Here is a 13,390-nt window from a genome sequence, read left to right as displayed (position 1 = left end):
TCTTTTTTTTAAAGTTATTTTTTTGGCTTTTTGCCTTTATTTGATAGATACAGCTGAAGACAGACAGGAAAGGGCGGCAGAAGGGGCGATGACATGCAGCAATGGGCCGCAGGTCGGATTTGAGGCCTGGGCCGCTGCAGCAAGGACTCAGCCTCGGTATATGGGTCGCCAGCTTCGCCCACTGAACTAAGCGGGCGCCCCCATTTTCATTTTCATTTTCTAACTTTTTTTCTTCTTCTTTATAATTATTGTTATATTGACAACAGACTGCTTGTTTTAACTGTAGTTACTTTACTATTGTTTTAATGACATTTTTAGTTAACACAAACTGATTGATTGATTCATTGATTCATTGTAATTAATTACTTATTGACTGAGATTGATTGATTGTGACTGTGATTGTGATTGAGTCAATCATAGTTACAGTATTACCAACAGTATAGATTATAATTAATTTATTGTAAATATTGTTTTCCTTTATTGTTATTATTATTATTTTTAATTCCAAACGCTTTCTTTGGCAATATGTACAGTGTAATGTCATGCCAATGAAGCCATTTGAATTGAGAGACAGACAGACAAAGAGAGAGAGAGAGAGAGAGACAGACAGAGAGAGAGACATAGAGACAGAGAGACAGGGAGAGAGAGAGAGAGACAGACAGAAAGTGAGAGACAGAGAGAGAGTTAGAGTAATCAATAAGGCAGAGATGGGGACTCGAGTTTGCGACTCGGACTCGAATCACACTTAAGTCGCACACACAGAGACTTCAGACTTGACTTGGACTCGTGTTTTGGGATTCGTGAACAATCATTATGTTTTCATTTTTGGCGTATTAATACTGAGGAAACTCTGAGACGTCTGACGAGTTTAGTGTGATTCCTTCCTTTTTTTCATGGTAACCATATTACACATTGGGTGCGCGCCTCGCGGCCTCACGCACTAGTACTTCGGATGACGACTATGGCGACCGGCGGCACACGTGCAGCTGCTGCTGTACCATTTGTGATTACATTTGGTTATAAAAACTTCAAACAGGATGGCACCAACAAAAGGAGCGCTGACTGCAAAGTCTGCTGTACCCGAATCAAGGATGCTGGATCCACCACATCAAATTTTATCAGGCACCTGAAAACTCACCCGGAGAGGTCAGTCACATTAGCGCATATGGACGGTTAGCTCAGCATCAGCTATGTAACGTTCACTGAGCTTGCTACTAGCTTTGTAACTGAATATTTGAATAGATGAGTGAATGTTAGTTTGCTTGTTGCACTTGTTTGCATTGAGTGGCGTTGACATGACGTAAAAAAAAAAAAAAAGCTAGGGTAACGTTAATCATCTACATTGCCACCATCTACTGGCTAACGTTAACCATAGAAAAATACAGAGTTATACTGTCGGCTTACAGGCAGGTTACAGGTTCATTATTGACCACGAAACGTTAATGTTACAGGTTTACCAGGTTACCATTCCACTGACTTTGAGTGAGAGGATAGAGGAATGTGTCATTAGAGACCCAGTGTAATAAACAGTACGGTTGCAGAGTGCAAACCTTTAACTTCTTTGTCCACTGGCAAAATGGCTAGACTAGTGAATGTTGAAATGTTACCAGCCACTCAATAGATTACCATTGTTATTTTGGCTGGTGAGTGCAGCATACAGTACCAGCCACTTGCATGATTTACCAGCATATGAATGGTGTGAATTTTGTGTCCAGCAGATGTTGCTAACTATAACTGAGATTGGATGATTAGTTATTATTGCATGACTAATAATGTTAGAAGGTGTTAATTGTTGAGAAGATTACAAGAGTACTTTATTTGTCACATACAGAAGTCCCAGAGTAACATGCAGTGAAATGTCTCCTGGTTACTCCTAAATTGGCCTTATAAATAGAATAAATAAGATAAATATGAATAAAATCAAACTAATATGATGTAAATAATGTAATTAAATATAATAGAGAGACTTTTATTTTTTAGAGACTTGAGACTTGACTTGGACTTGACATCTCTGCAATAAGGTTACTATAGGAATACTGGGATGGGTAATCAATAAGGTTATTACCGTAATTAACTGTATCTGGGAGTAATAACAGGAAGCAACCAGCAGGGGCGGTAATGTACATTAAATCTGGTTTAACAGCCGCCATTAAAACCAGAAGAAGAAGAAGAGTCAGCGTTTGTGACGGAAGAGAACTAGAAGAAGAAGTCCGTTGTCAGCAGGGTGTGTTTGTGTTAAAGAGTAACAACAACAACAACAACAACAACAACAACAACAACAGAAGCTGATCTGAGGTAAGTCTGTTACTTTCGTTAAAGTCTCTTCTTCTTCTACTCTTTATATGTGCTGTAAACTTTACACAGCTAGCGTTAGCATTAGCTGTTTCCGGTCAGAACGAACAGAAACTCTTCATTAACGCTTGATAACGGAACATTAACGGGTTCGGGCTCGGTACTGGACACAGTCACCGGACGGTCGGCCAACTAAAGTCGCCAATGTACGGAAAGAAAAACTCAAACGCGCGTTTATGTCGACAGAAAGTAACTTACTAACTTACATCCGGAGTTTCAGATTAGCTTCAGCTAAGCTAACGTTAGTATGTGATGATTGCTGTGAGAGGGAGCTAACTGCTAACTGCAGCTAACTGCTAACTGCAGCTAACTGCTAACTGCAGCTAACTGCTAAACTAAGTCAGTGTTATCATGCTAACATGGATACATTATACATTATATATTATACATTATATACATTATATATTATATACATTATATACATTATATATATTATATACATTATATAATATATACATTATATATTATATACATTATACATTATATACATTATACATTATATATTATATACATTATATATTATATACATTATACATTATATACATTATATATTATATACATTATATACATTATATACATTATATATATTATATACATTATATAATATATACATTATATATTATATACATTATATATATTATATACATTATATATTATACATTATATACATTATATATTATACATTATATACATTATACATTATATACATTATATACATTATATACATATTATATATTATATACATTATATACATTATATATTATATACATTATACATTATATACATTATATATTATATACATTATATACATTATATATATTATATACATTATATAATATATACATTATATATTATATACATTATATATATTATATACATTATATATTATACATTATATACATTATATATTATATACATTATATATTATATACATTATATATTATATATTATATACATTATATATTATATATTATATACATTATACATTATATACATTATATATATTATATACATTATATACATTATATATATTATATACATTATATACATTATATATTATATACATTATATACATTATACATTATATACATTATATATATTATATACATTATATATTATATATTATATACATTATATATTATATACATTATATACATTATATACATTATATATTATATACATTATATACATTATATACATTATATACATTATATATTATCTACATTATATACATTATATATATTATATACATTATATAATATATACATTATATATATTATATACATTATATATTATACATTATATACATTATATATTATATACATTATATATTATACATTATATACATTATATATATTATATACATTATATATTATATATTATATACATTATATATTATATACATTATACATTATATACATTATATATTATAAACATATATTATATACATTATATATTATATACATTATACATTATATATTATATACATTATATATTATATACATTATATACATTATATATTATATATTATATACATTATATATTATACATTATATACATTATATATTATATACATTATACATTATATACATTATATATTATATACATTATATATTATACATTATATACATTATATATATTATATACATTATATATTATATATTATATACATTATATATTATAAACATATATTATATACATTATATATTATATACATTATACATTATATATTATATACATTATATATTATATACATTATATACATTATATATTATATATTATATACATTATATATTATACATTATATACATTATATATTATATACATTATACATTATACACATTATATATTATATACATTATATATTATATACATTATACATTATACATTATATACATTATATATTATATACATTATACATTATATACATTATATATTATATACATTATACATTATATATTATATACATTATACATTATATATTTATATATTTATATAACTGCAGTGTGTTGTTGGAACAGATGTACTATTATCGATATGACAACGCAGAGGTCAGCTGCTGCTACAAATACCTGATGTTCAGTTACAACATCATCTTCTGGGTGAGTTACCTGTTTACACCTCTTTACACCTCTTTACACCTCTTTACCTGTTTACACCTCTTTACCTGTTTACACCTGTTTACACCTCTTTACCTGTTTACACCTCTTTACCTGTTTACACCTCTTTACACCTCTTTACCTGTTTACACCTCTTTACCTGTTTACACCTGTTTACACCTCTTTACCTGTTTACACCTCTTTACCTGTTTACACCTGTTTACCTGTTTACACCTGTTTACACCTCTTTACCTGTTTACACCTCTTTACCTGTTTACACCTGTTTACACCTCTTTACCTGTTTACACCTCTTTACCTGTTTACACATCTTTACACCTCTTTACCTGTTTACACCTCTTTACCTGTTTACACCTCTTTACACCTCTTTACCTGTTTACACCTCTTTACACCTCTTTACCTGTTTACACATCTTTACACCTCTTTACACCTCTTTACACCTCTTTACCTGTTTACACCTCTTTACCTGTTTACACCTGTTTACACCTCTTTACCTGTTTACACCTCTTTACCTGTTTACACCTCTTTACACCTCTTTACCTGTTTACACCTCTTTACACCTCTTTACACATCTTTACACCTCTTTACCTGTTTACACCTCTTTACCTGTTTACACCTGTTTACACCTGTTTACACCTCTTTACCTGTTTACACCTCTTTACCTGTTTACACCTCTTTACACCTCTTTACCTGTTTACACCTCTTTACACCTCTTTACCTGTTTACACATCTTTACACCTCTTTACACCTCTTTACCTGTTGACATGAGACAGAGGCTAGTTTTCTTTGAGACTGAAAGCTGTTTCCTGTTATCTGTTAACAGGAAGTGATGTCATGGTATCCTGTGCGGTTGATGGAGCAGGAAATGTGTTTCTCAATCTGCGTTCCTGCTTGTTCTCCTCTGTTCTGTTCTATTCTTCTCTGTTCTGTTCTCCTCTGTTCTCCTGGTGTGTGTCTGTCATTGGACCCGTCTAAACGTTGGTTCTGTGTTTCAGCTGGCTGGAGCTGCCTTCATTGCAGCAGGTTTCTGGGCGTGGAGTGAAAAGGTGAGTGAACTGTATTCAAATAATAAAGCAGTAGTGTTGCTAGGAATAGTAATCAATATATCGGCAATGTGTTTCTCAATCTGTGTTCCTGTTTGTTCTATTCAGTTCTATTCAGAGCAATAGTCCCTCATCAAACAGAAAAATACACCCGTACATCTGTCTTTAAGACTAGCTTAATTTCCATGTTAATGCACTTAATTGACTCAAACTCCAACAGAGCGTCTTTATTAGTCTTTCCACTGTTCCAGCAATCTACAGCTGTCACAGATGTGAGAATATATTGTGTGTATGATTCTGGTTCTGAACATTAAATATAAATTAAAGCTGCAAGCAGCGTTGGGCGGGACCTCGCACCCGGCGCTCGTCGGGGCGCGCCGCAAACGCGTCATGTGAGGTCGGGGTGCGCCGAGGCCACGCACGTGCCGTCGTAACAAGCGCGGACCGCAACGCGAATACGTGGCGTAAATCTGCTCCAAATCAGCTCCGTATCGCCACGCAGCGCTTCCTTCCTGGTGCCAGTATGCTGTGCTTTCACTTTATCTGAATCTTGTCACGTGGACAAGTTCATGGCAGGACTGTAATACGTAGGCTTATGCAATGAGGACGTGTTCAGGGCGAGACTGTTACAGAATATATGAAGTTTATTGGAAATTGGACATTGCACACTGAAGTTATGAGTACCGCTTAATGGAAAATCATCTGAATTCGACAAGGGGTCAGTGGCATGCCGTTTGACGTACAGTCACACATAGCTCAACTCTTCATGTACACTTTGTTTTTATAAGACTGTCCAATTTTGAAGTCGATTTGATAAGTCCCCTATTTATCTTGCAATTTAACACTTGACTTCCAGCAGTTTCCCACTCTGCTCCACGAACAATACTCCCTAGGAAATATGGTTTGTAGATGTGGCTAGTGGGAGTGGAGGGGTGTTTGTGTTTCATCACTTTGAAAAAAAAAGACCACAGAATTCAAAATGTCCAACTTTGACGAGACACCTGGGACACGCCCTTCAACGTACAGTCATAAATAGCACAACTTGTAATCAGCAAGATTATTCAAGAGTCCTGTCAAGTTTTGAAGCAGATCTGATAAAGTCTCAAGGACTTTGTTTGTTCAAATACAGGACCACGGGCTTCAAAATGGCCACCTTTGAGGGCACGCCACGGACACGCCCTTCAACGTACAGTCACAAAATGAAATGCGTTCATTCAGCAGCATGTTGTGACGGTACTGCCCAATTTTGAAGAAGATCCTTTGAAACGTGTAGGAGGAGATCATTCATATAGAAGCCCTGAAAGGCCAAAATGACATCACAGTGTGACATTTGTTCTAAATGGCCAACTTTGAGGGCACGCCACGGACACACCCTTCAACGTACAGTCACAAAATATAATGCGTTCATTCAGCACCACGTTGTGACTGGACTGCCCAATTTTGAAGAAGATCCAATAGAAGCTGTAGGAGGGCATCATTCAAATAGAAGCCCTGAAATGCAAAAATGACATCACAGTGTGACATTAGTTCTAAATGGCCAACTTTGACGGCAGGCCACGGACACGCCCTTCAACGTACAGTCACAAAATGAAATGCGTTCATTCAGCAGCATGTTTTAACTGTACTGCCCAATTTTTAAGCAGATCCGATAAATTCCCTAGGAGCAGTTAGTTCACAAAGAAGCCCAAAAGGTCAAAATGACCACAAAATGGCTGCCAAAAGTGCAAATTTTCAACGAAAATAGCCGACTTCCTGTGGGATTTGAAGTATGGGTCCAAGAGGCTTTTTTGTACGCCCCGGCACATTATACATGCCTATTGAGTTTCGTACATATCGGTGAAACGTGGCGCCGGGGCTGATTTATTTTTATCCTGTAGGGGGCGCTACAAGCACGAGAAACACGATTTTTGGTATGTGAGCTTCAGGCAGCACTCTACACGTGCCCAATAACTTTCATATTCATAACTATTACGGTGTCCGCACAGTGATTTACCCTGCCACCAGAGTGCCACCTAGTGGCGTGATTTTTTTTCCTTTTTAGGTGAGCCTCAGGGAGCCATGGGGAAGCAGCATACAAAGTTTCATCTTAATCACACATACCGTTGTAGAGCTATAAACTCCTTCATTTTAAAGAGCGCCACCTTGTGGTGATGACCTGAAATTGTGCACGATGCCTAAGGAAGACATGGGGAACTATGGACCCAAGCTTGGTGTAAATAGGACATACCAATGTGGAGAAATGGTCCACTTCCTTTTTTGATGAAAAATCAACAGGAAGTGCTAATTTTATAACTTCCTTATGTTTTATAATATCAAAATTCTTCAAATTACTTTTGTTGTCAGGACGGTCCACAGATGAAACGTGCAAAGTTTCGTGCGCATCGGACAAAGTGTGTAGGAGGAACACGAAAAAGTGATTTATGGACATTTTGCGCTCTAGAAAAAAAAAAATCTAGGCGGAAGTGGGCGTGGCCTATATGGGGAGGTTCAGCTCAATTCACCGAACGCGTGGATATAAGGTTTTTGAATGTGAGACAAACTATGCGGGAGTTATTAGCCTTTCAAAATCGGCCGAAACAGCGCCACCTAGTGTCCTACCTACTGGCTGATCCGCATGTGACGCATAGAATCTCTAAGTTAAATGAGGCTTCACAAATCTGCCAAATAAAATTGAGAGTGTGTAAATGCGCAAGGCTCAAAATCGCAGTTAAAGTGGCCTAAAAATAATAATAATAATAATAATAAACGAAGGAAAAACAATAGAGACCTTCCAGTTCATACTGGCTCGGTCCCTAATGACAGCGTTTTGTGGGCAAGAGTTAAAACTTAGTTTGATTATTTGAATTGAATCTGTACATGTTACATCAGATTACATAGAACTCTCACCTTTTCTACAGGGAGTCCTGTTGGATCTGACCCAGGTGACCCGGCTGCATGGTTTCGACCCGGTCTGGTTGGTCCTGGTGGTGGGCGGAGTCACCTTCATCCTGGGATTTGCCGGCTGTGTGGGAGCTCTGAGAGAAAACATCTGTCTACTAAAGTTTGTAGGTTAAACACATCTGTAAAAACATCAGTACTTCAAACACATCAGTACATTAAAAAACATCTGTTCTCTTACACATCAGTACTTTAAAAACATCTGTTCTCTAACACATCTGTACGTTAAGCACATCAGTAATTTAAACACATCTGTTCTCTGACATCTGTTCTCTAACACATCTGCACGTTAAGCACATCAGTAATTTAAACACATCTGTTCTCTGACATCTGTTCTCTAACACATCTGTATGTTAAGCACATCAGGAATTTAAACACATCTGTTCTCTGACATCTGTTCTCTAACACATCTGTATGTTAAGCACATCAGTAATTTAAACACATCTGTTCTCTAACACATCTGTATGTTAAGCACATCAGTAATTGAAACACATCTGTTCTCTATGACATCTGTTCTCCAACACATCTGTACGTTAAGCACACCAGTAATTGAAACACATCTGTTCTCTAACACATCTGTACGTTAAGCACATCAGTAATTGAAACACATCTGTTCTCTAACACATCTGTTCTCTATGACATCTGTTCTCTAACACATCAGTAATTTAAACACATCTGTACTTTAAAAACATCTGTTCTCTAACACATCTGTACGTTAAACACATCTGTACTTTAAAAACACCTGTAAGTTAAACACATCAGTTCTGTAACATCTGTTCTCTAACACCTCTGTACGTTAGACACATGAGTAATTTAAAAACATCTGTTCTAACACATCTGTTCTCTTACACATCTGTACTTTAAACTCATCTGTATGTTAAACTCATCTGTATGTTAAACACATCTGTACTTTAAACAGATCGGTTCTCTAACACACCTGTTCTCTAACAAATCTGTACGTTAAACACATCTGTACGCTACGCTAACATACGTTAACCTAGTCGTTGCTTTGCACTCAGTTTTCGGGCGTGATTGGCTTCATCTTCATCCTGGAGCTGACGGCGGCGGTGCTGGCAGTGGTTTTTCAGAGTCAGGTCAGAGAGTGGATCAACGAGTTCTTCCTAGCAAACATCAAAGCGTACAGAGATGACATCGACCTGCAGAACCTCATCGACTCTCTGCAGAGGATGGTAACCTGTCATAATGTGGAGCTCCGGAACCTTCAGTTACACCTTTGTTATCTTGTTCTATGAACAGAACCACTGCTGTGGAACCTTCAGTTACACCTTTATTATCTTGTTCTATGAACAGAACCACTGCTGTGGAGCTCAGGAACCTGACGACTGGGATCAGAATGTTTATTTCAGCTGTAACGGGACTCATCGCAGCAGAGAGAAGTGTGGGGTTCCTTTCTCTTGCTGCATCACCGATCCTGCTGTGAGTTGATCACTGATTAATACTGATTAATACACATAGAAACAAGTGTGTTAACAGTATGTTTGTGTTTGTTTCAGGACTCGGTGGTGAACAGTCAGTGTGGTTACGATGTGAGAAACAGACCAAAGGTGAGCTCACTTACTGTTCCTTCAGTCTAACGTTCTGTCGGTAACGTGTTCTCTAACGTTCTGTTGGTAACGTGTTCTCTAACGTTCTGTCTGTAAAGTGCTCTCTATTCAATTCAATTCAATTCAATTTTATTTGTATGGCGCCAATTCATAACAGAAGTTATCTCAGGACACTTTTCAAATAGAGCAGGTCTAGCCCGAACTCTTTAAAACATTAATTACAGAGACCCAACAGTACCACCATGAGCAAGACCTTGGAGACAAGGGCAAGGAAAAACTGCATGTTAAAAGGCAGAAACCTAGGACAGATCCTTCGGCTCTAGGTGGGTGGTCGTCTGTCTCGACCAGTTGGGGTGAGAGAGAGGGAGAGACAGGGAGGGAGAGAGAGAGAGCGAGAGACAAACAGACAGACAGGTGCACAGCAACAACAGTATTGGCAATGGCAATCTAGGAGGACCATGGCAGGAGGCTCCACCAGGATCAATAAGAACCTGCAAGACGAGAAAGCACAAGAACTCCGGGGAAGAAGTGAAGTTAGTAACATGCATTAATGGAACATGAATGAGTGCAGAAAGAGAGAGGAAGAGAGGAGCTCAGTGCACCATGGGAAATCTCCCGATAGTCTAGGCTTATAGCAGCATAACTAAGGGATGGTTCAGGACTCACCTGATCCAGCCCTAACTATAAGCTTTATCAAAGAATCTCTAAGGTTCTGTCGTTAAGGTGTTCTCTAAGGTTCGGTCTGTAACGTGTTCTGTAACGTTCTGTCTGTAACATGCTCTCTAAGGTTCTGTCTGTAACATGCTCTCTAAGGTTCTGTTGGTAACGTGCTCTCTAACGTTCTGTCGTTAAGGTGTTCCCTTACGTTCTGTCGGTAACATTCTCCCTAAGCTTCTGTCATTAAGGTGTTCACTAAGGTTCTGCCCGTTATGTGCTCTCTAAGCTTTGGTCATTAAGGTGTTCTCTCACGTTCTGTCGGTAACGTGTTCTCCAACGTTCTGTCGGTAATGTGTTCTCTAACATTCTCTTACGTTCTCTGCACAGAGGGCCTGGAATGATGATATCTACGTTAAAGGTTGCATTGTTGCATTAGAGGACTGGTTACCTGGGAATCTCTACACTGTGGCCATCGTCTTCGTTGTGATCTCTCTGCTGCAGGTACAAATACTCTGTCACAGTACTTGTACTTTAATGTGAGTACTGGTACTTTAATGTGAGTACTGGTACTTTACTGGAACTTTAATGTGAGTACTGGTACTTTACTGGAACCTTAATGATAATATAATGGGAGTACTGGTACTTTACTGAGTACTGGTACTTTACTGGTAATATAATGGGAGTACTGGTACTTTAATGTGAGTACTGGTACTTAACTGGTAATATAATGTGAGTACTGGTACTTTACTGGTAATATAATGTGAGTACTGGTACTTTACTGGTAATATAATGTGAGTACTGGTACTTTACTGGTACTTTAATGAGTACTGGTACTTTAATGTGAGTACTGGTACTTTACTGGAACTTTAATGTGAGTACTAGTACTTTAATGTGAGTACTAGTACTTTACTGGAACTTTAATGGTAATATAATGGGGGTACTGGTACTTTACTGGTACTTCAATGTGAGTACTGGTACTTTACTGGAACTTTCATGGTAATATAATGGGGGTACTGGTACTTTACTGGAACTTTCATGGTAATATAATGGGGGTACTGGTACTTTACTGGTACTTTAATGTGAGTACTGGTACTTTAATGTGAGTACTGGAACTTTAATGTGTACTGGTACTTTACTGGTAACCTGAGGAGCAGACTGTTGAGTGTTGTACTGGTCTGTACTGATGTGTCTGTTTACCTGTGATCAGATGGTGGGAATCTACCTGGCCAGGACTCTGATCTCCGACATTGAGAAGGTGAAATTCAGCTACTGAAGGCTCCACCTGTAGTGGGTGGGGCTTCCATATACAGTGGGTGGGGCCTCCACCTGCTTTCTTAAGTCAGACGTGCCTTCTTCTTTTCCTGTATCTGCCTTCACTTCCTGTTGGTGCTTTGGCAACTGATAACATGTAGGAGCTGCCAAAGTCCTGAAAGAGAACATTTATTGTTATTGTTTATTTTGTTGTTTTGTCACTGCTCAGCACTGCCTTTACTTTTCCTGAAGTATAAGAACACAAACTGAGTCTTTTTCTGCTCTTTCAACCTCTGAATGTTTATTGAACCAGTGTGACCTTTGACCTGATTGGCTGTTTACCTTCAGTGCCTCCTTCATCATCATCATCATCATTTTGAATTGATTTATCAATGAATCATTCAGTCTATAAATCAATAAACTAACAGTTGAACGTGGAAACTGCTAATCAACTGATTGATCAACAGCTGAATGTGGACACGTTGATGAAAACTGAAAATAACTTTTATGTTACGGGTTTTATAAAGAAAATAAATATTGTTATTTTCAATATCAGTATCAATGTCAGTATCAGTTTTATCACTAATCGATGGGCCGAGCATAAATATGGAGAACTTTGACACTGGATTCATGTTAACGAGCTTTAGATAAATAACGTTTTTTTGTTCCAATGTTTTGTGTTAATAAAGACTTCAGGATTTTTGAGCCAATCAGAACCACAGAAACTTTTTTATGATTTAATTTGAAAAACAGACAACTTTTATTGTGAAGGGATTCTGTTTTTATATAAAAGTGGATTTTTATAAAAAATAAAGTTTGATCCTAGTTTGTTTCATATTTTCATTTCTGAATGAAATTCTTTGTATTGATCAGAACAGTATTGATCACTGATCGCTGACTTTGATTTGTTTCCTTCCTTCCTTCACTTTCTGTGCCAACTATTCATAAAAGTTCCATATATTTGTACATATTAAATAAATCTATTTATCAATAAATGCACACTATTAGTATGTTTATTGATGATTAATTATTTTATATCTCATGTTACTTTATTCACAAATAAATACATCTGATCATTTATCAATAACCTCATTTATATCAGAGTAACTCTATCCACTACAGGAGGACGCTGACCCTCCACGGTTCTCATTGTCTGCGGACATTGATTTTATTGATAGACTTTATAGATAGTTTGTATTTATAGATTTTAATGAAAGATTTTTTTTTTGATATATTTTATTGACTCCATAAACACTAAAGTTAGTCGTGGAGTTCCACAAGGTTCTGTGCTTGGACTAATTCTATTCCCTTTGTATGCTTCCCCTAGGCAACATTATTAGGAAGCACTCCATTAACTTTAATTGTTAAAAAAAAAAAATGAAATTCTTGTACTTGGCCCCCAAAACCTTAGAGGCTCACTGTCTAAAGATATAGTTACTCTCGATGGCATTGCCTTGGCCTCTAGCAC

At 36.4% G+C, this 13,390-nt stretch overlaps 1 protein-coding gene and 1 long non-coding RNA gene across 50 annotated transcripts; one reads left to right on the top strand and one right to left on the bottom strand.

The window, feature by feature from the left end:
• The first annotated feature begins 2,153 nt into the window (after nucleotides 1-2,153).
• On the top strand, nucleotides 2,154-12,921 carry tspan14 (tetraspanin 14). Its single transcript, XM_051395748.1, has 9 exons — nucleotides 2,154-2,295; nucleotides 4,358-4,454; nucleotides 5,465-5,515; nucleotides 8,410-8,556; nucleotides 9,469-9,639; nucleotides 9,761-9,886; nucleotides 9,964-10,014; nucleotides 11,059-11,172; nucleotides 11,879-12,921. The coding sequence occupies exons 2-9, from the start codon at nucleotides 4,374-4,376 to the stop codon at nucleotides 11,942-11,944; spliced, it is 807 nt and encodes a 268-aa protein (XP_051251708.1). The 5' UTR covers nucleotides 2,154-2,295; nucleotides 4,358-4,373; the 3' UTR covers nucleotides 11,945-12,921.
• Nucleotides 4,451-5,519, bottom strand: LOC127361252 (uncharacterized). Of its 49 annotated transcripts, none has more exons than XR_007884064.1 (5): nucleotides 5,068-5,519; nucleotides 4,918-5,019; nucleotides 4,832-4,869; nucleotides 4,714-4,767; nucleotides 4,451-4,667 (listed from the first exon to the last, which is right to left on the bottom strand). It is a non-coding gene; the product is annotated as an uncharacterized LOC127361252 (long non-coding RNA). The 49 variants fall into 49 exon arrangements; XR_007884068.1 differs by having other exon boundaries at nucleotides 4,814-4,869; nucleotides 4,936-5,019; XR_007884054.1 differs by having other exon boundaries at nucleotides 4,814-4,851; nucleotides 4,910-5,019; nucleotides 5,096-5,519.
• Nucleotides 12,922-13,390: the final 469 nt, after the last annotated feature.

The sequence above is a fragment of the Dicentrarchus labrax genome, unplaced genomic scaffold (assembly GCF_905237075.1).
Source record: "Dicentrarchus labrax unplaced genomic scaffold, dlabrax2021, whole genome shotgun sequence".
Classification (NCBI taxonomy): domain Eukaryota; kingdom Metazoa; phylum Chordata; class Actinopteri; family Moronidae; genus Dicentrarchus; species Dicentrarchus labrax.
The sequence above is the reverse complement of the archived record's forward strand: the minus strand, read 5'-3'. Positions and strand labels throughout refer to the sequence as shown.